This window comes from Pelodiscus sinensis, chromosome 3, assembly GCF_049634645.1.
Source record: "Pelodiscus sinensis isolate JC-2024 chromosome 3, ASM4963464v1, whole genome shotgun sequence".
In the NCBI taxonomy this organism is placed as follows: Eukaryota; Metazoa; Chordata; order Testudines; family Trionychidae; genus Pelodiscus; species Pelodiscus sinensis.
The window spans coordinates 122382968-122406978 of NC_134713.1; the positions used below are offsets into that span (position 1 = coordinate 122382968).

Below are 24011 nucleotides of genomic sequence, written 5' to 3' on the forward strand. Positions count from 1 at the left end.
CACATGTACATTCACCGAGGCCAAGGTCTTCTAAAGCAATTCTGATAGCTTCTATTCTTCCACAGAAGGAGCAGCAATGAGTGGGGGCATCCCCATACTGTGCCACTAGCATACATCAATCCTGACCTGCAGTCACAGGACTGAGAGGGAAGCTCAGTCTGCACTCGATCCACCCTGGCCCCTTTGTGAAGGTGATCAAAACTCATAACACCAAGTATATTGGTGGATGTCATGGAATGTGAACATCTGGCTGCTAGGAACCAGAGCGCTCGATTTTTTAATGATATAAAACAAACTCACCATCAGACGTCTGTAAAACAACTGTCTTGCTGTAAGGGCCAACTCCTGAAGAATTAAAAGCTTTGACTCTTGCATTGTAGGTACTGTTGAAATGAAGGCCATCAATTGTACATAGGGTCTCCTTGCCAACATACACTTCCTGAGCATTCAAAAAGAAAGGGACATAACTCACCACCTTCTTCCAAATTGAAGGTCTCATAGTCAGACTTTTAAACATAAACGCTGAGTAAATATTGCTCAGTGTATAGGGGGATTTAGAATTTACAGGATTGTAACAAGGATACTCACATCCAACGAGACTCAACGCGGAGAAGAGAGTTCAAGAAAGATTAGGTAGTAGGTGGAGGCAGCAAGAGAGAGACAAAGATTAAAAAGGGAAGTCTAAAATGTATCGTTTTGTTTTTCCAATAGGGCTGTCTCAGTCCTTCTCTGGGTCCTGTTAATATACAGCTATGTAGTTTTGGAACTTAGATCGAAACCATAAATATAGGGTCTGAGGAGGTTGATTTCTGAAGATATAAAGAACTTTGTATGTATCCACAACAACTAAGAGGGTGGAAGGAATGTGATAAATGGCTGCAAGGATCTTACTAGTGCAATCCCCAAGCAGGATGAGTTATCATTTGGGGCACAAAGAGGATGGCCAGGAGCAATGGGATGAAATCATGAAATAGAAAATCTAGGCAAAATATAAGTGAGATCTCTCAGGCAATGGAAGAGTCTATAGCAAGGGTGAGCAATAATTTTTAAAAGGGGGCCACTTCGTACATTTCCTGTGCTCCCCTACCCACAGATTCTAATTAGCCTGGAGGTGGGGGAGCGTGTGAAGTTTTTGCCCCCCACCCCCACACCTAGGCTGTGTCTACACTGGCATGAATTTCCGGAAATGCTAAAAACGGAATACTATTCCGTTTTCAGTTTTTCCAGAAAAGGAGCATCTACATTGGCAGGCTGCTTTTCCGGAAAAGCCCTTTTTCCAGAAAAGCGTCTGTGGCCAATGTAGATGCGCTTTTCCGGAAAAGAGCCCCGATCGCCATTTTCGCGATCGGGGCTTTTTTCCGGAAAAGACTACTGGGCTGTCTACACTGGCCCTTTTCCGGAACAGTGTTCCGGAATAAGAACTTATGCCCAAGTGGGAGCAGAATAGTTTTTCCGGAATAGCGGCTGATTTTGTACAGTAGAGCATCGTTGCTTTTCCGGAAATTCAAGGGCCAGTGTAGACAGCTCACAGCTTATTCCGTAAAAGCGGCTGATTTTCCGGAATAAGTGGCCCAGTGTAGAGACAGCCCTATAGAGAATCGCCAGCTGGCAGTTCCCTCTAGATGCTGCAGCGGGAGGAGACTTTGAGCATTTACCCTGCCCCCAAGTCAATCAGGGCCTGGGGGGAGCATGCGAAGTCTCTTGCCCCCTTTTCCCACCCTGGAAGGGGCGTGCGGCGGCTAGAGAGATCCACTGGCTCTTTTAAAACAGCCTGCAATTCCCTCTGGTGCTGTGTGCCCCTGGTGGGGTAAGGAGACTTTGCATGTTCCCCCCTTCCCAGGTCTCAATTTGCTTGGGAGTGAGAGAGCAGCAGTGGCCAAAGACCGGATCCACCGGTTTGGCGGGCTGGATCCAGCCCGTGGAGGTGCTGTGAAATTCTTTACTTTACAAAAAAAAAAATTGGGAATTTTTCTGTTATTTCATGTCATTCTGCCCGAGGGAAAGTGGAAGCTCTAGGGTGGAGTGGGGTCCTGCCCTATGGTAATGGATAGTGAGCCTGTCTCACTTACTCCCCAGTTTCATGGGGCTGGAGCTGGGCCTGGCTCCCAGCTCCCCGCTCTGGGTGCTGTGACTTGGCCCATGGGGTCACAGCATGGCTCAAGCTTGGCTTGACAGCATCCCCATCATGATGATGGAGGAGTGGATGGGGCCAAACCTGAGCAGCACCGTGATCCTGTAGGCCAGGTTGTTACACATGGAGTGGGGAGCCAGACTCATGGGATAGGGGACACCAACTGCAGGATGAGTTTCTTATTTTATAGCTTTTTACACAATCTTTTTGGTTTTATTTTGTGTTATTTCACATTTGCAAAAAGAAAAAAAAACAAATGGCTCTAGAAATAAGCAGGATGATGGAATATGAGACTTCTGCAAGTTTCCACATCCAATGTCTAGGATTCTGTGAAATACTAAGATTGACAGTAGCCAATCCCCTAACACAGAGCATAAGGCCCAGATTCAGCACAGAACTTATGTCCCAATTTTGTAAAGCACTTAAGAACTTGAATAGTTCCCACTGAAGTCAGTGAGCCTTAAGTATACATTTAAGACCACTGCTGAATAGAGAAGGGATTACTTGTGCTTTCAGTAGCACAATAAAGAGTCTAAGGCCTTGACTTCTCCAGTCTTTTGATCAGAGACATAAACGTTATCGTCAAGTGGTTTCATCTAACTCCATATCATAAAATACATTTTGTGTCAGTTAAATTGTGATTTTTGGATAATTCTGGCTTTCTTGTTTATTGAGTGTGACTGTTCAAATTAAGGCACTTAGCAGTGATATTCACTAAAGCCTTTTTTTATAATCCACAGACCAGATGCTGATAAAGTCTTGGGGGAAATCTAGTTGGTATTTATTTAGATATCAAATATGACATACAAAATGTAGGCTTATTTTTATTTGAATGGCATGTCCTGAGAAGCAGGCCCTTTGTTTTAAAACAGCTAAAGCAAACTGCATGTGTATCATAGTAGTGTAGGCAAAATTACCCGTTTAGAGGCATCTCAGAAATTGGGATCTCTCATGGTATAGTCTAAATTCATGACCTTGAAATTTTGGGATTCATAAAATTTATCAGAAAGATAGATCAGTATGTGTCCCTACTTTGGGCATAAGTAATTGCTGTACTGACTAGAGATGTAAATAGATAACTGGTTAAACAGCACCCAGCTTAGCCACAGCAGCCCCCTGCCCACAGCACAGTGCAATGGGCACAGGGAGCAACACTCTGCCCATGCCACAGTGAGGTGGGCCCTGACCAGTCCGGCCGAAGCAGGACCGGGACAGGATGAAGGAAGCTTCATGCAGCTCCTCCGCCCCCAGGCCAGTCAGGGCTTGGGAGCAGGTGAGCGCTTTATGTCTCCTCCCACCCTGCAAGCAGCGTGTGGCACTTTGAAGTGCCGTGTGCTCCTTGCAGTGTGGGAGGAGGCTTCGTACACTCCCTCCACCCCCAGGCCAATCAGGGCCTGGGGACAGAGGAGCTGCGTGAAGCTTCCTTCATCCTGTTCCCGGTCCTGCGAGGAGTGTGCAGCACTTCAAAGTGCCACGCGCTGCTTGCAGGGCGGGAGGAGGCTTCCCCTGCCCCCAGGCCAATCAGAGCCTGGGGGCGGGGGAGCGTGTGAAGCCTCTTCCCGCCTTGCCAGGGGCATGGGTACCTAGTGGGAAATGGGGGCAAAGGGGCTCCTCCACCCCCAGGCCAATTATGGTCTGGGGGTGGGGAAGCCCAGAAGCATTCTGGCCCCGCCCCTTCCAGCCTGGCCCAGGGCCAATTCAAAAAATGTTGCCCATCCCTGAGCTAAACTCTACCCAGAGACCAATGGGGAGCCAGTGTAGATCCCAGAGCACCAGTGTCATGCGCTCCCAGCACAATGACCCACTCAGCCAGCGATTTGCTATGTTCTGCACCGGCTTTAGTCTCTAAGGGTGTGTCTAGACTACATGCCTCCTTCGACGGAGGCATGTAGATTAGCCAGATCGGAAGAGGGAAATGAAGCCGCGATTAAAATAATCGCGGCTTCATTTAAATTTAAATGGCTGCCCCGATCTGCCGATCAGCTGTTTGTCGGCAGATCGGGGGAGTCTGGACGCGATGCCCCGACAAAGAAGCCTTTCTTCATCGACACAGGTAAGCCTGGTTTCACGAGGCTTACCTGTGTCGATGAAGAAAGGCTTCTTTGTCGGGGCATCGCGTCCAGACTCCCCCGATCTGCCGACAAACAGCTGATCGGCAGATCGGGGCAGCCATTTAAATTTAAATGAAGCCGCGATTATTTTAATCGCGGCTTCATTTCCCTCTTCCGATCTGGCTAATCTACATGCCTCCGTCGAAGGAGGCATGTAGTCTAGACACACCCTAAATGGTTTTAAGGTGCAGCCCCCGGTAGAATGCACTGCAACTGTCCTAACCTTTAGCTAATAACAAAAGCCCAGATAATGGTCACATGGGTCCATATTGCAGAGGAAAGACTGCAGCCTCCAAACCAGATGCAGATGTTATAAAGTTAGTTGGGTCATTCCTGTAATATGAATCATAGAATCATAGGACTGGAAGGGACCTCAAGAGGTCATCGAGTCCAGCCCCCCGCCCTCAAGGCAGGACCAAGCTCCGTCTACACCATCCCTGACAGAGGTCTATCTAACCTGTTCTTAAATATCTCCAGAGAGGGAGATTCCACCACCTCCCTTGGCAATTTATTCCAATTTATGACTGTCAAGCAGAAATGGGGGTTCTAGAATCAGCCCTATATGGCATAAAATTAGAAACTAACAAAAGACATATTCCTTCAGGGAGACTCATCCAATCTCTGCCATTTACTGCTGCTTTCCCCAGTGCACCATCACCACTTCAGTCTTGTCCGAGTGGAGCTTTAGCCATTTGCCCTCTGCCATGATCATAGCCAGGATTTTGAGAACCAAATTTACCCAGAAAACTGGAAATAGAATTATTCCACGATTGCATGTCTTGACCTGGGTTTATTGCTTGCTGGGTGCAACAAACAATGAAGCCCGCAAAGGAATCTCCCATTTCCTGAGCCATTTATACAATGGCTTCAATCCCACCACAAATTAGAGCAAACTTGAGGGTTCTCTAGTTCATTCATGTTGAATATATCCTGCCAGGGGCAACCAGCCAGCTGTAGTAATGCCCTGAAATTCCACCTTCCATCCTCATAATCCCCCTTTGAGCCAAAGTCTGCAGGAGGGTAGCACAGACACTGATTATACTAGTTAACCTCCATGTAAGGGAATTCTCATCTGGAATGACCCAGCAGCTTTCTGGTCCCATTTCACTGCAGAAGCAGGAATGAATTAGATAATCTACCCTCCTACATCCATGTCCTTGGCAAGTTTTAACAATAATACAAACACTCACTCGGAATTGACCGCCATCTCCATCATCAAGCTCCAAGATATAACCTTCCACTGGATTGTGGGTAAAAGGTGGCATCCTCCAGGCCAGCGTCACACTGTTGTTTCGGGTACAACACTTCTCCAGCTGTAGTAATGGGACTGGTGGCACTGTAATGGGAACTGGGTATAGATTAGTGTAATTCTGTCCTCACCCATTAGACTCTGTTGTCAGCAATATGATGATCCACCACTTCACTGACCTCCCTATTAATCCCCCTCTCTTACCCCCCCATCCCACAAGGTAGCCAAAGTTACTTGCAGATAGAGCAGGCCAGAAAAATATGTTTTCCACATGGGAAACTTCAGGTTTTCACCAAAAAGTCTATGCCAAGCATTTCATTACCTGATACCAAATATTTAAGTACTACCACAAGTACCTCATGGAAGTTGTAGTTCAGATACAAGATCTCCATTCTCCTTAGATGGTCAGAGTCCCTGCCAGACTACATCTCTTATGATGCACAATAGTCTTTCCTCTTCGAGGTACATGGTGGGACTGGGGGAGGGTGTCACACACTACCACATATCATAGGACTTGTAGTGTGGCCAGGAAGCCCAGTCCTTAGAGAAGACTAGAGACATGAAACGACCAAACTTCAGCACCCACGAGGTACTGTGGCAGCCTATCAAAACTGAAATATTTCTGTACAGGGTTATTTTGGTTTTGAATACAAAAAATTGAAAGTTCTCACAGAAAGCAAATTTCACAAAAAAAATTGTTTAGTCAAAAACCCACTTTTTTGGTTAAAAAAAGTTTCAGGAGAAATGTAGAGATACTATTAAGCAAAATTGTTTCATTTGAATCTTTTATCTGAATTGCTGTATTCAGGTAAAGAAAGGTGATTTTTTTAGGTTACAGGAGTTTGATGTTGGCTTCATCCATTTGAAAACTATAAAAGTGAGGCTGATACTGCCTGTACTGATTGATCCAGGACAATATTGTTTTACTATTGACCATGCTCATATTTCAAAAATAAAAATAAGCTTAGCAGAACATTCAGCCATGCTTCTGTGGGGGAGGTGGGAGGGGGAACATGCATGTCGTCTGTCTATGCCTCTACACCAACTTACTTCACTTGTCTAGCATCACAGCATCTTTCCACTCTCCCTTCACTGGAATCAGTCTACAAGAACCCTAATTTAGGCTGAATTACATCCTTGTACAGAAAACTAGTGCAAGGTTTATGCACCACTTAAATCCCAGGGCTTTAGTGGAATGTAGTGACATGGAGGCCTTGGTCTTTCCTCATGAGGCTGATCATCATCATTAGGGCTCAGTTCTGCAAAGTTCTGGCAGCTTCCTACAAGATGCAGAGGGCTTTCAAGCAGGGTGTGGTACCCTCCTGATTCAGTAGACATACTATATTAAACTGCTAATGGGGCACCATGTGCTAGCAATAGCAATCTCTGCCCTAGCACCACAACCCTAATCCTGGCTGGAGAGGAGGAGAGGCCCAGGGAGGGATGGAGGCTAAAGAGCAAGCCCACCCCACACTCCGATCACAGTGGCAGCTTTGATCCTGTGGGTGTGGGTTCCACACCAGATTCTGGGTGTTGTGACTTTGAGCACAGGATCACATCACCACTCAGGTTGCCAACAAGCCTTTAAAGAAGCAGCAATGTTATCTAGTTTGCTATGTACTGTTAAATAGATGAGACACAAGTCTCATTCCTTCCTCTCCAACCCTTCTGGCCCAGGACACCTTGACTTCAAAAGTATAGAGCTCATATCTTCTGAGGCAAAGAGCTGGGGAGCAGGTAGGAATGGGCAGAGCTTTGGCTTCTCTCCCCCAGCCCTAGCTGACCTCAGTGGAAGGAGCAATGTGCTCCTGGTACGAGCCAGTAGCAGATTGCTCCAGGAGAGTGACAAAGGGGGAACAAGGAAGGACTTGTTCTCTCTGTCTATAAATACATGAAAGGGAGATGAATGATTTAGAGCAGCACACTGGACTGTACCTAAGAGCAATAGCACACACTTTAAAAAAAGGTAAATGGGGAGGAAAAGAGAACACTCTGTTGTTAAATTACTGAACTGACCCACTGCTTGTGCCACTGAAATCCATACTGTAGGAAGCACTGAAAAAATGCTGTAACAGTATTGCCCTGGCAGGGAGACAGAGCAGATAGCTAAACACATTTTTTTCCATTGCAAAATGCTATGCTGTTGTAACCCTGTGCTTCTATAAATGAAGCAGGCAGGAGATCCTTGGGGTTCTAGATGACCACTGTGTCACTGATGTCTCATGTCAAATTAGAAGCTTAGTCACACCCAATTCAACCCATCCCACAGCTCCTTCCTCTGTTCGGACAGAGTTGGATGTTCAAAGGCTCTGTTTTGCTGTTTGTCAACCTGTGTAGTACACTACAATGACTTTTCCCCCAGGCTAAACCATAGGGGAATTGTATTCAGCAAGAAAGCAATCCAATGAGCTTTAGACCCTCTTATCCCTCCCCAATCAGCTAGCTTGACCGGCTAATATCTTGAGTCACCTCTTGCTGGAAACACAATGTGATCAGCAAGCAAGAGAACAAGGTTACATTCAGATACCTGCCTTCACTCTGCCATGTCCTTAAATAAACAGATAAAACTAGCGATGAAGCCACTCCTTTGGATTTTTTCAAATACCAATTCATTCTTTTTGTTGAGCCTGAGTACTGAGAAACTTGCCAGGTGCTGGGGCGGGGGAGGGAATAGGAGGGAGTCCCCACAGGAAGATGTGGGTGGGGTGATCACGGTGGCTGGGTAGGGATGGCAGGAGGGAGGTACATTCCTAGGGGAGGAGAACCAGACAGGTTGATATTTAGAGCTCTCCGGGTAGAAAGTGGCCTCTGGTGGGCCCCAGCTGCTACCCAATACTGCTGCCTCTGTATCAGTGGCAGCAATGCGGAGTTTTAAGCTGCCTCCTTGCACACACCAGCTCTTCGGGAGCCAGCTCTGCAGGTGTGCTGTAACCATGTAACTGATGAAAATTTCAACAATTACACTGTTACCCAATTTCAACATCCCTACCACATACCAAAAGTGATTTTAAGCATTTGTATCCATTCTTCATTTTGCAACTTTCTGGGTATGTCTACACTACCACCCTAGTTCAAACTAGGGTGGTAATGTAGGCAACCGGAGTTGCAAATGAAGCCCGGGATTTGAATTTCCCGGGCTTCATTTGCATCTCGCCGGGCGCCGCCATTTTTAAATGTCCGCTAGTGCGGACTCCGTGCCGCGCGGCTACACGCGGCACGGAGTCCGCACTAGCGGACATTTAAAAATGGCGGCACCCGGCGAGATGCAAATGAAGCCCAGGAAATTCAAATCCCGGGCTTCATTTGCAACTCCGGTTGCCTACATTACCACCCTAGTTCGAACTAGGGAGGTAGTGTAGACATACCCACAAACACTAATCCCATCAATATTCCAGCATTCAAGAACAGATCTCTGGTCACACCTTTAGCGAAAACAGAGAGAATATGGTGAACAGTCTCAGCTAGTCATGGAGAAGGATAGGGATTTCAGACCATGGCAAGCAGAATATATGATGGAGGGAAGAAGACTGAGAAAAGGAAAGAGATGTGGGCTAGATCAAAATGACATCAAATATTTAAAATGGTGTGTCTTACAGTGCCTCAACATATCCCTTACAGTGCTAAGTTATTGCTAACAGGCTATCCAAGAGCCACTCCTACGATTAAGCATCATTACAGTACAGTATCTCTGTGCAGTAAATCTGCAACTGTTTGTATTTCTCATTGTTAAGGAAACTCTGCCTGATCTTTATTTACTGAGATTAGTTTTTTATCTGAAGCTTATCCTTAGGCCACCAATAAGATACATGCACAAGTTCCCACCAGGGCTAATTTACTACAATCTGATTTCATTTTCATTCTGCTTTGTCGAACATAGTACATCAGTGTTTGTTTATGAGCAGACATTCACCTCCCATTGACCTATGCAAGCTCAGTGATGCAAGCTCAGGCCAGAGATTTGAAAAAAAAAAGAAAAGAGATTTCAGAAATTCAAGTATCTACAGGTGCTGATGACAATGTTCCATTCCCCAGTGGGTAGGGGGAGGAAGTTATTTTTCACAGTTCTCCCCTTGTCTCTCTCCCCTTCCCTCATCTTCCTCATTCGGACATGGACAGCTTCGTTTCCTACTCCAGTTTCCAATCTTCATGTACCAGGGTGTAAACAAACATAGAAAAATAACTTGCAGTTAAAATGGTCAGTCTGGTACATTTTCCCTTGGGATAGTACCTGATCACCCTTCTGGTTTAGCTTTGAATGTCATTAAAGTGCCTTCTGCATATGCTGTTCCCAGACCAAACAAAACAGGGAGTTGACAGAATTCCCATATGACACCAGAGCACATGGCAAAGACTGATTGCTCTCTGGTACAACGTGGTGAATGAGACTGGTTTCAGGAGGGGCATGTATTTTTATGAGACTACAAATCCAGGGGTTATTCTGTATGTTGCTTGTGGAAAAACAACAAAACCTCAACATGTAGGCTACGTCTACACTGGCACCCTTTTCCGGAAATGCTTAAAACGGAACAGTTTTCCGTTATAAGTATTTCCGGAAAAAGCGCGTCTGCATTGGCAGGATGCTTTTCCGGAAAAGCACTTTTTCCGGAAAAGCGTCCGTGGCCAATCTAGACGAGCTTTTCCGCAAAAAAGCCCCGATCGTCATTTTCGCAATCGGGGCTTTTTTGCGGAAAACACTACTGTGCTGTCTACACTGGCCCTTTTCCGGAAGAGTTTTCCGGAAAAGGACTTTTGCCCGAACGGGAGCAGCATAGTTTTTCCGGAAAAGCACTGATGATTTTACAGTAGATCGTCAGTGCTTTTCCGGAAATTCAAGGTGCCAGTGTAGACAGCTGGCAAGTTATTCCAGAAAAGCGGCTGATTTTCCAGAATAAGTAGCCAGTGTAGACACAGCCGTAGTGCTGTCTTCCCAGTCTATTTATAGACCCCTGTTTCTTGCCACTCTGATTGTTGTCTAGTAAAACATGATCATTTATTTTTATCAATATGAACTATTTGAAATAGTTCCTTTCATTTCTACACACTGGGCCATCTAGATAGTAAGCACTTCAGATTCTCAGTATGTGAATGAGATGATAGCATAAAGCTGTTTTAAATTTTTAGACACTAAGGAACCAGCAATGAAGGTAGAGATGGCTATGTACCAGCTTGCTGACACAGAAAAGCTTTTTGGGGCAAGCCAGCACATACCAGGTAGCTCCAGGGCAGACAGAGATGGATTTTGGGAACTTAAAAGTACTTTCCATCTGGTATGGAATGGAAATGAACTGCGGGAGGAAAGAGGTGAGATTGCAATAGTAAATTCTAGTACATTCCAACATGTCAAATTAAGAGTGTGCCTATTCACAGAGTGTGGCTGCAACTCAAGTGCATGTACCCAAACTAACTTTAATCTAGCATGCTTCACTGAAGCTGCAGCCGTGTGCATTTCACCCACTGGCTGGCACTGTGTGCAATTATCTAGGGAGCATTAGGGGCTTGTTCAGTCCTTGCTGAAGTGCATGCTACACAGATTCACAGCTCAGGATCTAAGATAGCCAGATTATAGCCAACTTGAGAAGGTCTACTCAAGATGAGTCACATGCGGTGATTGCAGTATAAACATACCCTAACAGAACCCTATGAGGCACACACAACCAAAAAGTATATTATATCTTCTTACTATATATTTTAGAAATGTGCATCTGTCTGTTTGCCAATCTATGAGTCCATTTGTTCAAAAACTCCTCCTAAATGGTAAGAGCTAGGACCACCAAATTTGGTATGCAGTTTCCTCTTATCAAGTTTAGTTGTGCCAGGGCAATGGGATGTGCCTGGAATTCGGTTGTTTCTCATAAAACTGGCAAGAGACAGTTATACTGCAGAATGACCATACAGGGGGCAGAAAGGGGCCAGAGATGGGGACCAAGACAGCTATAACCCCATTGGGCCAACAGAGGGCAGAAGTGGAGAAAGGCACTGCTATCTATTATGTATTTCAGATAATTGTCTGTGTGTCTGTTTGTCCCCCAGCTAGGAGATATATACTTCTTCCCCCACTCTACTACTGGAGCTACTGCAGCCATGGACAAGTGTTTCTCCTCTGGCACTCTAGCCCCACTGGGGGAGGGACAGGGAGGACTGAGGTTCAGGGCTTCTCATAGGCCAAATTTACTCTTCTGGGTTTCCAGGGTTAGTGGATTTTGTGGACTCCCTTAGGCTCTGGGGCTGGGACAAAAATGAGGGGTTCAGTGTGCGGGACAGGGCTGCCAGTGAGAGGGATGGGGTGCAGAATCTAAGCAGGAGGTGTAGTGCAGGAGGGGGTGAGGGTGCAAGGTCTGGAAAGAAGTTGGGGGTGCAGGAGGAGGTGAGGGTGCGAGGACTGGATGGAAGGTAGGGTATGAGTAGAGTGGCCAGAGAAAGGGGGCAAGAGCAAAGGAAGGTGCAGTGTGAGCCAGGAGGGAGGGTGCAGGAGCAAGGGTGGGATAGGTGTCTGGTCAAGGGGGAGGGTGCAGGAGCGGGTTGGGGATGCAGGGTCTTGATGGAGGGAGGTGTGTGAGGGGGGTGCATAGAAGGATGCAGGATCTGGGCATCAGGGTGGGGGGGGGCACTTACTTGCCTTTGCACCCTGCGCCATTTCCAGGCACGGCCTTCTGCTGCTCCTACTGGCCAGATTCTGGCCACTGGGAGCAGTGGAGAAATCCTCCAGGTAGAGCGCCCACACGCTACTGTTCCCCCAGAAAGGATAGGAGGAGGGGGGACGCTTCTTCCCCACGAGCCAGATCGTGCAGTGAGGCTCAGGGCTTTCTCTACCTTCCCCTGACAGAGGGAAGCCACTGCTGGAACTCCACCCACATGGGGGAAGGAGGGCAAAGCTGGAGTGCCAGAGTGGGCTCCCTGCTGCAGGGGGAAAAAAAAAATCGGGGCTAAGCTTGAGCTGGGGAACACCTGCAAGGTAGATGCACCACAGTTTCAGACAAACTTGCTCATAGACAGACAAAATCTCTGCAATATATAGTAAATAAAAGTTAAGACCCCAGCATAATAGATGGTCTGAATAGGAGAGGGGGACCCCACAGAGAATGAGTAGATGATATAGTAGATTGATGTGGAGCTAGTCTACAGAAACTAAGCCACTCTGCACTGGACAGGGAATGATGGAAAGAGGGAGGCATTGGACACCAACTGGCGTTGAGTCTATGGTTCTTGATGATGATGATGTCCACTTCTCCACCCTTGTTGGCCAAATGTGGTTATAGCTGCCAAGACCCTATTTCTGACCCCTTTTGCCCCACTGTGGTCATTCTGCAGTACAATTGTCTCTCCTACCAGATCCCTCCCTTTCCATTTTTTGAGCAACAATCAAATTCCAGGCAGATCCTATTGTTCTAAGTTATGATAAGAGGAAGCTGCCTACCAAATTTGGCAGTTTTAGCTCTTACCTTTTAAGAGGAGTTCTGGAACAAACAGACTCAGGAGGATGGACAGACAGATGCACATTTCTACTACATATAGTATAGACAGAAGATAGATTTATGACAAGTTACAATCCCCTTTCCTTAAGTTTACTTTGACCTTTTAACTATTAATCTGAAGTCTACAATTTCTGCTGTTTCTACAAGGATTAAGCTGTCATATTAGTTACTCTGTTTGAATTAACTTGGACTCTTTCAGTTCAGAACTTAGCCTATGGAGAACAGATAAACTAGATGAACGTAAATTCTCATATTTCTGGACTGCTTGTGTGGCATTAGAGAAAAACAAAATTATCTTTAACCCATCCAGTACTTTCTGGTAGACTCTTTTTAGTCTTCCACATGTATCTTTAGGCCTATTGAAGTCAATGGAAAGATTCCCATTTACCTCAGTGGACTTTGGATCAGGCCCCTATAGAATGTCTAGGTCTGTTCATACATCTAGTTTGGATGTGCCCATCATGTTGGTATCTAAGTTCCAAAAACATGTAGACGTCATTACATATTTTTTGCATATGGTACTTGCTCTCTACCAGCTCTCTCTTGTTCTCCCTTCCCTCATCTCCCACAAGAAACATCACTGGGCTGTTCTTCTGACATTGTTATTGAGGAAGGTCTTGTTCAAAATAATAGGCTTGCAATTTTTCCTATAGACAGCGAGGCTTGTGCTAACCCTGATCTTTGATGTTAAGGAATTCCATAGGCAATGATCTTCCATGGCAATTTCTTGCCCATACCTACAAAAGCTTTATTTTGGGCTCTGGCAAATGCAGTATCCTCACTGAGCATAGCTATCCATGATGGTTCTGCCTGACTGAGGGCTTGTCTTCACCACAACACTAAATTGGTGTTGGTAGTACATCTGGTGAAGACATATTACATCGATGGGAAAGCACTCTCCTGTCAACGTAATTGCTCCACCTCAATAAGAGGCAAAAGCTATGTTGGCAAGAGAGCATCTCCCACTGACATAGTCAGGTGTTGATACTAGTTACCAAAAAAAACCCCACTTCTTTTTCACAGGGCTTGTCTACACTACTGCTTAAGTCAATGTAAGTTACATTGCTCAGGAGAGTGGCTTTTTCATGCCCCTGAGCAATGCAATTTACATCAACTTAAGCAGTAGTGTAGACAATCTCTGTGAAAAAGAAGTAATTTGTTTGCCACTTGCTAACATGTTGGTAACTGGAGCTGGTTGAAAATTTAAAAAAAAACTGTTTTCTGTAAAAAAAAAAAATGCTGTTTTTTCAAAACCTGTTCGTTTCGTAGAAATGGATCAATTTTGACAAAAGTTTGAGGGCAGGAGGAAGAGAGAGCGCACGAGCCAGTTCATTCCAGCTCAGCCAATACCCTAGTGATTAGGGCACTCAGCTAGGCTCTGGCAGACTCATGTTCAAACCACTGGTCTCCAGGTCAATGCCCTCATCACTGGGCTACACAGTCAGTCTTGTGCTTTCTCTCCTGTTGAAACTGTTCCACCCTGTGTAAAACATGCAATGTTAATTGCTCCAGAGTGATGCTAACTATACAGTCCTATGCGTAGGGCACTGGCCTTATGGTGACTCAGACAGAGAAGGGCCCTAAATCTAGGTCTCCCATATCCCACCTGCCTGAACTAACCGCCAGGCTCACGTTTCCATAGTAAAATTCTGAAACCTCCAAAATTTTCCACAAAAGGCAATTGTAGTTTTCCAGCCAGCTATCCCAGCAACTCATTTTTGATGAACTGCATTCAATTTGTGAATGCTGCAGAAAGGAGCTATCCTGGAAAAATGACCCCTCACTCTCACAGGCCTTGGAGGACAGGCCAATCCTTGCCTATAGACAACCAACTAACCTCAAACAAATTCTTTCCAGCAACCATGCAGCACACCTCCAATGTACTTATCCAGGAAACCCCCTTGCTCCCAAAACCACATATAATCAACCCCGGTGCCAACTCTGTCTACACACCTATTCAAGTGACATTATCACAGGACCTAACCACATAAGCCACCACATCAGAGGCTCATATAACTGCATATCCATCAGTGTGATCTATGCCACGACATGCCAGCAATGCCCCTCGGCCATGTATATTGGCCAAACTGGACAGTGTCGACAAAGGATTAATGGACACAAATCAGATATTCGAAATGGTAACACACAGAAACCTGTTGGGGAATATTTCAACTTGCCCGGGTACTCACTAATAGATCTAAAGGTGTCTGTACTATTTCAAAACAATTTCAAAAGTCTCCTGGAGAGAGAAACTGTAGAACTGGGTTTCATTTACTCTGACACCTTGAATAGTGGTTTCAACAAAGATTTGACCTGAATTGGCTGCTACTTTCCATATCCTAATGACATAAAATGCTAAGCACCAGGTACTTAGAATACTTATAACCCACCCTATTAGCCTCATTTAGCAAGGACACTCTAATTAACAAAAAAAAATGCATGTTTTCCCCTTTTCTTTCTCTCCCCAACCCCTCTCTTTCTCTGCTATTTATTTGCACCCCGGACCTCTTATCTCCATTCATCTGAAGACGTGGGTTATGCTCATGAAAGCTCATGATACCATCTACATTTTTTGTTAGTCTCTAAGGTGCTGCAGGACTATTCATTGTTTTTTTAAGTTTTTTTCAGAATGGAGCGATGTCATTTTCAAGTTCAGATTGACACCAATGTCTTTATCACCTTCAATGCTGACAGATTGTCTCTATCTGAAACTTTTATCTTTTTGAATCTTTAACTTCACCAAATTGCACTGTCTGAACTTGTCCTGATCACTTGAGGTGAGGTTAAAGCACTCCTTGGTAAACTCATGTTTGATTAAGAGAAGACAAAAATAGTTATCCAAAAATGGCAAGTAGTTTATCTTTCTCCCTCTCCCCAGCTTCTTCCACCCTCCCCCCTTTACAGCATTGTTTCAAAGCAGACATGAAATTAAAAAAAAAAATCAAATCACAAAAGCTCACCCCTACATTTCATCTGAATAAAATCCAGCTGGTGAATTGACTGTAGTAAAGGTTCACTGTCCAGAGTCAGGTCAAATTCAGCTGACACTTTCGGTTCCAAGGCTCCTTTAACCCATTGTTCCTGAGAGACCTGAACACGTTTGATTAAAGCATCTGAAATCTTAAGAAGAATATTAGGGCTTTTAATGAAACTGCAAATGCAAAATGTATCAGAATAAGTTAGAAATGACAAATCTGAATGACTATGCCATAGCATCACAAGTGCTAGACTAGAGGTGCAGGATGTTGCTGCCACACTCCCTGGCTTAAAGTGGATTCCATTATATAGAGTTTTTACAGTTTGATTCAATGGCTCTCAGCACCCCCACTATAAAAATTGTTCCAGCACCTCTGCATATCATAACTGAAGCAAGCATAGAAATTTGGTCCACGTGTGCTGAAGCTTCTCATACTGACTTTTCAGAACAAATCTCCTGTGAGAATAAGGGGGGAAAAAGAGTTTTCTTTGAGAAGAAGCATTGTAAAAGGGGATCTAGCACTTCAGGGTTCTATCCTGCTGATACCTCACACGAGGCGACTTTATGGCTGCATGTGACAGGAATTTGATTTTAAAAAGTGGTTTAATTAATTCATATAGTGAGAAAATAATCCTTTAAAAAGGATCAATCTAGAAAACATTTCCATCTGTAAATTAGGTTGGACGTGCAACAAGATAGGCATTCCATATCTCCATCAAAATGGGCACACATTTTGATCTCTCACACTGGCAGGTTTGAAGGTTGAGAGGTATGGCAACAGGACCGAGTCATATCAGGAGCAAGTTGAAGGCTTGGTGGGGTCCATGATGCAAGGTTTCTAGGCTTCTCTAACTAAGGCTAAGTCTATACTGCAGCCTTCTTCCGCAAAAGCTTATGCAAATGAAGCATGGAGTAGAATATCACTGTGCTTTATTTTGCATAATTAATTAGCAGCTGTTTTAGCGCAAAACCCCCTCTTGCGCAAGAGCCGTTCTCCCTGAAAAAATGAGGAAGAACGGCTCTCACGCAAGAGCGGGTTTTTGAGCAAAAAGGAGCCATCTACACAGCTCCTTTTTGCACAAAAGCCTCTTGCGCAAAAACAGCTGCCAATTAATTATGCAAATGAAGCATGGCAATATTCTACTCTGAACTTCATTTGCATAAGCTGTCGCAAAAGAAGATTGCAGTATAGATGTAGCCTAACTGACACTGGAACTGGGTTGGTACAAAAATCGGGAAGCCATAACCAGGTCCCTGATGGTTCCCTACCACATCCCCCCAGCAAAGAAAGCAGGTTAGGCAAAGGGGAGAATTGAGTCTTCCATTTCCATGCCAGTCTTGGCCTCTATTGAGACTACCAAAAAGAGTACCAATTATGTTGGAGGGTTTTCTCATGAGGCAGACCCTTGTCCATTGGGAAATACAAAATGCCACCAAATTATTTCATACTAGCCACCAAACTATAATAATTTCTGGGTATTATTGACAAGGTCAGAATATGAGCCTATGTATGAGACTATGTCTACACTGCACAGTTATTTCGGAATAAGCTACGCTGGAATAGTTATGCCGAAAAACCTTATTTCAAAATAGCACGTCTACACTGCAGGGAATCCTCAAAATTAATCCGAGGCAGGCTTCCCTAATGTAGACATGCTATCTTGATTTAGAACCCCGGGAGGAATAACTTAGAATAGCCCTGGTGAGGAGCTATTTCGAAGTAGCAGAAGCGGAGCATCTACACATGCCTTATTTTGGAATAGCTATTTCGGAATAGGTGTTATTCTTCGTAGAATGAGGTTTACAGAAGTCGGAATAAGCTATCTGTTATTTCGAAATTATTTTGAAATAATGGAATTGCTGTGTAAATGCTCATATAGTTATTTTGGAATAACGGCCATTATTCTGAAATAACTTTGCTGTGTAGACACACCCTGAAAGGCTCCATCATCCATCTCCAAGCCATTAATCCAAACTCTCCATATCAGATCAAGTTTTACATTCCAGTACAACCTTTTGTTTTTTACAAAACTAGGAAGGAAAATACCTGCAAAAACCCAGAAGGGTCGTTTTCTTTGATTACTTCCAGACAGTATTCCATAAGTCCCGTTGACTGACGTAGCTTCAGAGTACAATGATTTATCTGGTCCCACACAACCTGCAAAAGAAAACATCAGTACATTTCTGATAATCCACTCAGCTTTCACTGAATCAAGTACATTATTTCAGAAGCAGTGGCAGTGAATAGAAGAGAGTCTTAAAGTTATGTTTGCTTTAGCTGCCATATGGGTATTGCCTCATCTGCATCCGCTACACTTCTTTGCTCTGTATTGTCAATACTGATAATTAGTTTGGCAAAATGTCACATACAGGGAATCTCAATTATAAGAACAGATTGTGTTGAATACTCAGGTCTGCTCATGGTTGAAGGAATTAGAATCTAATGGGTGTTAACTGCAGTCACAACCGCACTTCCATTAAAGTTTGAGCTTTTAATACAAAAACTAATTTAAACCTAATATATTAATTAGGATAACTATGAGAACTGCTGTACAGTCAATAGTCTGTCATTCCCTTCATAATTACAATAGACCCCTGTTCGTCCAGAGGATTCATTGCTTGGGAAAAGAATATAAAAGGCACATCTCCCCCTTTTCCCAACTTTGGACTTCTTTCTGCTCTCATCTTGCTGTAAATCAGGAGTAAATCCATTGAAGTCTAGGGAGTTATTCAAGGTAAAAATGGTGTAAGTGATAGGAGGATCCAGGGTTTTTGGTGGGACATTACAAATTTAGGATATTGTCAGAGTGATGTTCCCAGATCACTAAGCTTAAGCAGTGTTTCCATTCCTTTTATATTTTGTTAATTAGACAATACAAAAATATTTGTAAGGCACCCAAAACTTGTAATTTATAGCTATCAAAAACAGATCTATCGGCATGTCTCTTGAGAAAAGAGTGAACAAAGGCTTCAGGATGTGTTTTATTGACATTAGAGGTTCCACAGGTTTTTACAAAATGGCTAAAATCTGAAGTTTTATTCAATTCTTTCCCAAATAAGATTGCTTCCATTTGATCAAAACCAGAGAGGTACTGAATGCTTGAACTGCTGATAATTTCAGTAGGAGTTGTGATTACTTAGCACTTGTCAGGATTTGACTCATAAACTTTAATAAGAGTACCGCCTAAGACGGAAGCACTATTGAGTAAGTTACTTAAGCACATGCCTAACTTCAAATACATGAATAATGCCATTGAAGTCATAGTTATGGACCTTGTTAAACGTTAAGAATAAGCATTTCAAGAAATGAACAATGGGGAATTTAACTGAGTAAAGATGTGTGCATTAACACTAGGCTAAAGAGTCATTTCAGTATAAATATGTTCTGGAATGCTTGCAACTCAATAGTTATGCTCACCTTTAATTTGTGCTCACGCTCTTTGGTAACTTTTGTGAGCAGTTTTGCCTTTTGACGAGTCAATGCATCAACCAAGGCATCACACTGAGCAACCAGACAAGCTTCATAATCCAACCCATTCTCCTAGAATAAAGTGACAATCATATTAATCTATGAAAATGAAGTTTTTACAGTAAAAACTGTTATTTACCCAAACTATATACACATTTTACATTTTCAAAATGTTTCCTTTCAAGAATTTGGCATGTCCATGTTTCCTTTGTGATTCCATTACATGTTGCACCATTAACAGCTGCTGGCTATAAAATGCCTAAAGGGACACTGTCAAGATGATTATGCTACAAAATTGATTTATTGAGACCCATTAATATATTAGCATTAAGCAGCTCCTGCTCCCCCACCCTGCTTGCTGCCTCTGATATAGAGGCAGCAAGGGAGAGGGGGAAATGCAAGTAGTCGATTCAACTACCCAATAAGTCTAGGCTTATCGGATGGTTGACTATTCGAGTACTCTTTTACATCCTTACACACAACAGTAATTTCCACTCAAATAAAAAACTGAATTGATTTTGGCAGTGCTTGTGCCCATTTTGTGTTTTAACTTTCCACAAATATCGTAACAATTAAAATACAAATATATTCTCAGAAACTGCATATTTTAAGCAAATATTAGACTTTTCACATGTCGTAAACTTTGAATTTGTAAAAATGAATATTTATATCAAAACCTGACTAAGAATTACACTCATTCAGTCAGTTAACAAAAGCACATCATACTATTGAATTTGTATTTCAACTTCTTGCACCAAATGGCATACATTCGACAGGCCAACAAATATTTGCAGACATTAACAGATGAATAGTATTGCCTGCAGATGCATTAAAGGAAACTATATGTTATTCCAGGCAATTTATGAACAGTCAAAGACTAAAGTAATACATTAAATTATGCACTAAGCTCTTATGTCTGTTGTACAGGCAGTCCCCGGGTTATGTACAAGATAGGGACTGTAGGTTTGTTCTTAAGTTGAATCTGTATGTAAGTCGGAACTGGCATCCAGATTCAGCCGCTGCTGAAACTGATCAGTTTCAACAGCGGCTGAATCTGGACACCAGTTCCGACTTACATACAGATTCAACTTAAGAACCCCAGGCGTCCCCAAGTCAGCTGCTGCTGAAACTGATCAGCAGCTGATTCCAGGAAGCCCGGGGCAGAACAACTCTGCCTCGGGCTTCCTGTAGTCAGCCGCTGGTCAGTTTCAGCAGCGGCTGACTTGGGGACGCCTGGGGCAGAGCAGCTGGGGTGCTGCTGGGTTGGTCCAGTAGCGCCAAGGAGCGGTGCTGCGGGACCAACTGGCAGCGCCCCTCCTGCTCTACCACAGGCCCCGGGCTTTGCTCCACGTCTCCCTGGTCTGCTGGGGGGGGCCCACTAGCTGCGTCCCCCACCCAGCAGACCAGGGAGACGCGGAGCAAAGCGGCGGAGGACCCGGGCCAGACCGCGGCGCTTCCAGATCAGCGCCGCGGTCCAGCCCGGGTCCTTCGCGGCTTTGCTCAGCGTCTCCCTGGTCTGCAGTGGCAAAGCGGCGGAAGACCCGGGCCGGACCCACGGCGCTTCCAGATCAGCGCCGCAGGTCCGGCCCGGGTCCTCCGCCGCTTTGCTCCTCGTCTCCCTGGTCTGCTGGCTCCCCCAGCAGACCAGGGAGATGGGGAGCAGCTTTTCTCGCCCCGGAGGAGGTGGGCGGCGGGACCAGGCATCCCGCCGCTCCAGTCCTCCGGGGCGAGAAAATCCCCGTTCGTAACTGCGGATCCGACGTAAGTCGGATCCGCGTAACTCGGGGACTGCCTGTATTATCAAAACAACTAGTATTGTAAAGTTACCTGTATCTGTTGTAATATATTTTTCAGCTGAACCAAAAATTCTTTAGCTTCCTTTGCTTTATCTGAAACGCCATTTAAAGCCTGAGACAGCTGTGTCTGTAAGAAACATAATTTAAAGTGAAAAAATAGAGATAAAATGCAAATGAATTCTTACTAATCCTTCCTTCTTACAATTAAGTGTTAAAAGGCTCCCTTGGCATTGTATGCATTCTTACATGCACAGAGGATTTGTGCTAAAAAAGAGTAAGTTAGGATTTCTATTGTAATAAAATTTAGTAAAGGTGAATCTGTGTGTGGATAGTCAGTTATTGTTTCCATTTTCCAATTAAATGTAATGACTAGTTAAATCACAACACTTACAAAAGCCTGCAACTGCTCACATATGCATGGAAATGATAGTATTTTACATTCATATAGTGTCTCTCATCCTGGAAAAAATTCCCAAATGATATCTAATCTAGAAATTTTTACCAATAAACCTGAAATTGTTCAAACTTGGTAATGTCAGCTACAATTAAGAGATATTAGAACTTGCATAACAAACTGCTGTAATACTGTATTTGCATTGTGTTTTTAAAAAGTTGTAAGCCACCTTGAATATTTTAGAGAGAGAGACAGGATAAAAATATTTTTAAATAAAAAAAATATATATAAAAAATGTTACTGTGTCCCATTCAAAATTCTTGGCACTTGAAGTAACAATATCTGGAACAAAACTTTTCCAGTCTCATTGGGCCAAATCTTTATTCCATTATAAGGTCCCTATATGCCACCAAAGCATCTTAAAGGGGCTGGTGAAGATTCCCCCAGTTTTCACCCACCCCTTTTGGTCATATGCCTGTTTCCCATGGACAGGACATAGTCTAAGGATGTTAAAATGCTTAGCACATCGACTAATGGATGGAATTTCCATCTACTAGTCGATAGGCACCTCCACAGTCCTCCTTTGAAATGTACAAGAGCCCCAGTGGGGCTCTTTTACATTTCAAAGGAGGAATGCGGAACTTCGCATACAGCCTGAGGCCAGAGGGAAGTCCTGCTGACTCTGGGCTGTAAATGGGTGCCTGCTTTGAAATGCACAAGAGTCCCCAACAGGGGCTATTGTCTATTTCAAAGCCAGGGAGCCTGGGGTCATCGGGGGACTCAGAATCCTCTGCTGACCCCAGGCTCCATGCTATGCTGCATGCCTCTAGGAGCCCAGGGTCAGCTGAGGACTCCCCAGCTGACCCCTGGCTCCACGTGGCACTTCCCCGGAACCCATCTTGGGTTCTGGGGAAGTGCTGCGCGGAGCCTGGTATCAGCTGCGGAGACCCCATCTGACCCCAGGCTCCACTGCTGCCCCTTTGATACTCTGGAGGCAGCATTTTAAAGGGGCAGCCGCCGTGCAGTGGCTGCCCCTTTGAAACGCCACCTTGGGGTTTCAATCGGCAGTGCCGCACAATTGTGCAGTGCTGCCGCTTTGAAGTACTCCTCCCCCCCCCCCCCCGCCCCGCTCTTTGCTGCCTCTATCTCCTAGAGGCAGCAAGGGAAGGGGGGGAGGGGAAATCAACTAGTGGACTAGTCTTTAACATCGCTAATTTGTGCCAGCACAGGGTGAGAATGTGATGGAATGATGTGACAATATGACAAAGGATGGAGAGATCAGAGCTGGAGTGTGATTTGCTCTGCCAATCAGTGACTAGTGGAATGGTCTCAACAGGATAGGTGTGCCTCATCCACAAAATAAAGAAGATTATGATTAGTCTGTGACAAAAGTATAATTGCCACCATTTTGACATCGAATTTCATGCCCAACATCAGAGCATAGTGCACAGTGTGGATCATGGGACCACAAACTACGTTTTGTCGCATAGTTATCATGGCAGCTACTAAATTCTGAGTCAATCCAGTTTAATCATCAACTACATGGATACTAAGATAACTGAGCACACAGTCTCAGCTTTTCACATATAACCATCTCAAAGATCCAGTGGCTACGTCTACACTGGCATGAATTTCCGAAAATGCTTTTAACAGAAAAGTTTTCCATTAAAAGCATTTTCGGAAAAGCGCGTCTAGATTGGCAGGATGCTTTTCTGCAAAAGCACTTTTTGCGGAAAAGCGTCCATGGCCAATCTAGACGCGATTTTCCGCAAAAAAGCCCCGATCGCCATTTTCGCGATCAGGGCTTTTTTGCGGAAAACAGTACTATGCTGTCTACACTGGCCCTTTTGGGCAAATGTCTTTCGGAAAAAGACTTTTGCCCAAACGGGAGCAGCATAGTTTTTCCGGAAAAGCACTGATGATTTTACATGAGATCGTCAGTGCTTTTCCGGAAATTCAAGTGGCCAGTGTAGACAGCTGGCAAGTTTTTCCGGAAAAGCTGCTGATTTTCTGGAAAAACTTGCCAGTCTAGACACAGCCAGTATGTATACTTGACAAAGACATTGATCAAATAACTTGACCAAACTTTTTCATGCATTAAATAATTGCTGTTGTGCTACTGCGAGTACAATACGAAAGCCAGTTCTCTGATCACTTAACCCATTAGAGATAATAGCCTTGTTTATTAAAACATTTATAGGGTAGTTTCTAAAGCAAATGGATTTACTCGGGTACTTTCCATTAAAACAAAATGTATTCAGATGCCTAAAACCTTTATAAGCCACTATAAAAAGCACCCAGTACATTCAGAGTTCTCTTTTATATGGGGGAAGGATTTGCTTGAAGCGGTACTGCAAGTTACAAGCTCCATTAACCATGACAATTAATAATTCCTGACAAATGTTGTTCTGT

General features: G+C 44.3%; 1 protein-coding gene across 5 annotated transcripts in view; it reads right to left on the reverse strand.

Annotated features, from left to right (window-relative positions):
• Positions 1 to 24011, reverse strand: part of TRIM67 (tripartite motif containing 67) — a 54096-nt gene that overhangs the window by 24983 nt on the left and 5102 nt on the right. For 2 of the 5 annotated variants that reach the window (XM_075924702.1, XM_075924698.1), the window contains exons 2-7: positions 21237 to 21332; positions 19359 to 19481; positions 17988 to 18098; positions 15924 to 16083; positions 5433 to 5590; positions 301 to 439 (exon numbers count right to left, since the gene is read on the reverse strand). In XM_075924702.1, coding sequence (XP_075780817.1) covers positions 301 to 439; positions 5433 to 5590; positions 15924 to 16083; positions 17988 to 18098; positions 19359 to 19481; positions 21237 to 21332 — 787 coding nt within the window. The remainder of the gene's footprint in view (positions 1 to 300; positions 440 to 5432; positions 5591 to 15923; positions 16084 to 17987; positions 18099 to 19358; positions 19482 to 21236; positions 21333 to 24011) is intronic. The other 3 variants (XM_075924699.1, XM_075924701.1, XM_014573037.2) reach the window with 3 other exon arrangements.